This window comes from Austrofundulus limnaeus, unplaced genomic scaffold, assembly GCF_001266775.1.
Source record: "Austrofundulus limnaeus strain Quisiro unplaced genomic scaffold, Austrofundulus_limnaeus-1.0 Scaffold506, whole genome shotgun sequence".
NCBI lineage: Eukaryota > Metazoa > Chordata > Actinopteri > Cyprinodontiformes > Rivulidae > Austrofundulus > Austrofundulus limnaeus.
Genome location: NW_013952908.1, coordinates 8,905 through 10,495, shown reverse-complemented (window position 1 = coordinate 10,495; position 1,591 = coordinate 8,905). Strand labels below are relative to the sequence as shown.

At 40.0% G+C, this 1,591-nt stretch overlaps 1 protein-coding gene across 1 annotated transcript in view; it reads left to right on the top strand.

The window, feature by feature from the left end:
* Positions 1 to 982, top strand: part of LOC106530281 (transcription factor COE1) — a gene marked incomplete at its 3' end in the record, with an annotated part of 92,051 nt that extends 91,069 nt beyond the window's left edge. Inside the window, 1 exon segment of the mRNA XM_014025874.1 lies at positions 894 to 982. Coding sequence (XP_013881328.1) covers positions 894 to 982 — 89 coding nt within the window.
* Positions 983 to 1,591: the final 609 nt, after the last annotated feature.

Here is a 1,591-nt window from a genome sequence, read left to right as displayed (position 1 = left end):
AGTAAAGTACAGATACCCAAAAAATTCTACTTAAGTACAGTAACAAAGTATTTGTACTTAGTTACTTTACAGCTCTGAAAGCAAATAAATAACATACATGTCAATTTGTACAGATTATCTGTAAGTTATAAGTATTTTACGTCATTTTGCAGGTATACAGACGTATAGAGCAATCTCACGGATTTTTTCAAAACCTCATTTTCAAATTCATCTAACATGTCAGAGCCTGTAGGATGATTTAAAAAACAATAAATAACATTAAATAGCTATCTTTCAACCTGTTCTGCCACTAGAAATGTTTTGAACTTTTTCCGCTCTCCTTTCCTCCTGCTTCACATGGATTTTTTTTCTAAATTTACGGATTTTTGAGGCTTTTTATCAGGTAAACGTCCGAAGAGTTTGACATGTATGGGACAACAAAATACAGACTTGTTGTTATTGAGTTTGTCAACACGAACCGAAGAGTTACAACCAGGGATTTACAAATAATTACTTTTATCTTCTGCAGTTCGGTGCCCCCTCCAGCAGATGGCGCTCTAGGCGACCACCTAGTTCGCCTATGCCAAGAGCCGGCTGTGACCTCAACGTCTGCCACCCAGCTCTGAAGAAAACAAACAAAAATTAAAATATTAAAATAATAAAACGGTTCAAATGTTGAAATTTAAAACTGAACATTTTGTAGAAAAACAATCAGGTCATTTTAAACTTGATGGCAGCAAAATGTGTTTTATTTAAATTTTTTAACTCGTATTTTAGCTTCAGTTTTAAAAGGATCAAAATGGAAAGAAAACAAAGTTTTGACCCATCAGAACCGGGTCCAGATGGATGCGGTTCTGTCTGCGGTGTGTTTGTGTGTGGGGTTCTAACCGGCGGTCTCTCCCTCTGATCCACAGCCCTGAACGAGCCCACCATTGACTACGGCTTCCAGAGGTTACAGAAGGTCATCCCTCGCCACCCCGGAGACCCCGAGAGGTTACCTAAGGTCAGTGGAGACAGAGGTCAAAGGTCGGGCCAGAACCAGCAGGTTGGACCCTGTTACACCTGTCAGTCGTAGACCACCTGAGGATCTGGATCTGTCGGTTCTGTTTGGTGCTAGATGGTTCTGAAGCAGCTGGTTCTGGGTCCAGTGGGTCTTAAAGGTCAGGACATYAATCTGAGGCGTTCACTGACTGCAGGAAATCTGTGTTTTTATTTTCATGTTAACAGTTTACAAGGAAAATACATCAGAACCTTTTTCAATCAGGATCAGAACCTGTTTCAATCAGGACCAGAACCAGAGATCTGGCTCAGGTTCTGGAGTCTAAAAGGCTCTAACTCATTAAAACCGTCCAAGCCCCCCACAGACCACCATGTTTAGTTTCAGGGGTCTAAACTCATTGATCTGTTTGAGCTGCAGCAGGAAGTTGTACTGATCGGCTGTTTTCACATCATTAACATTATTTAGACACTCAGAGGTCAAAGGTCACACAGCTCACAGTTTCCTGTTCAAACAGGAAGTGAGGCGTGTCATTAAAGGATCCATGATTAGTTGAAACATTAGACTTTATTTGATAAACATATATTTTAACTGTAAAATAAAGACTGTAAAAAT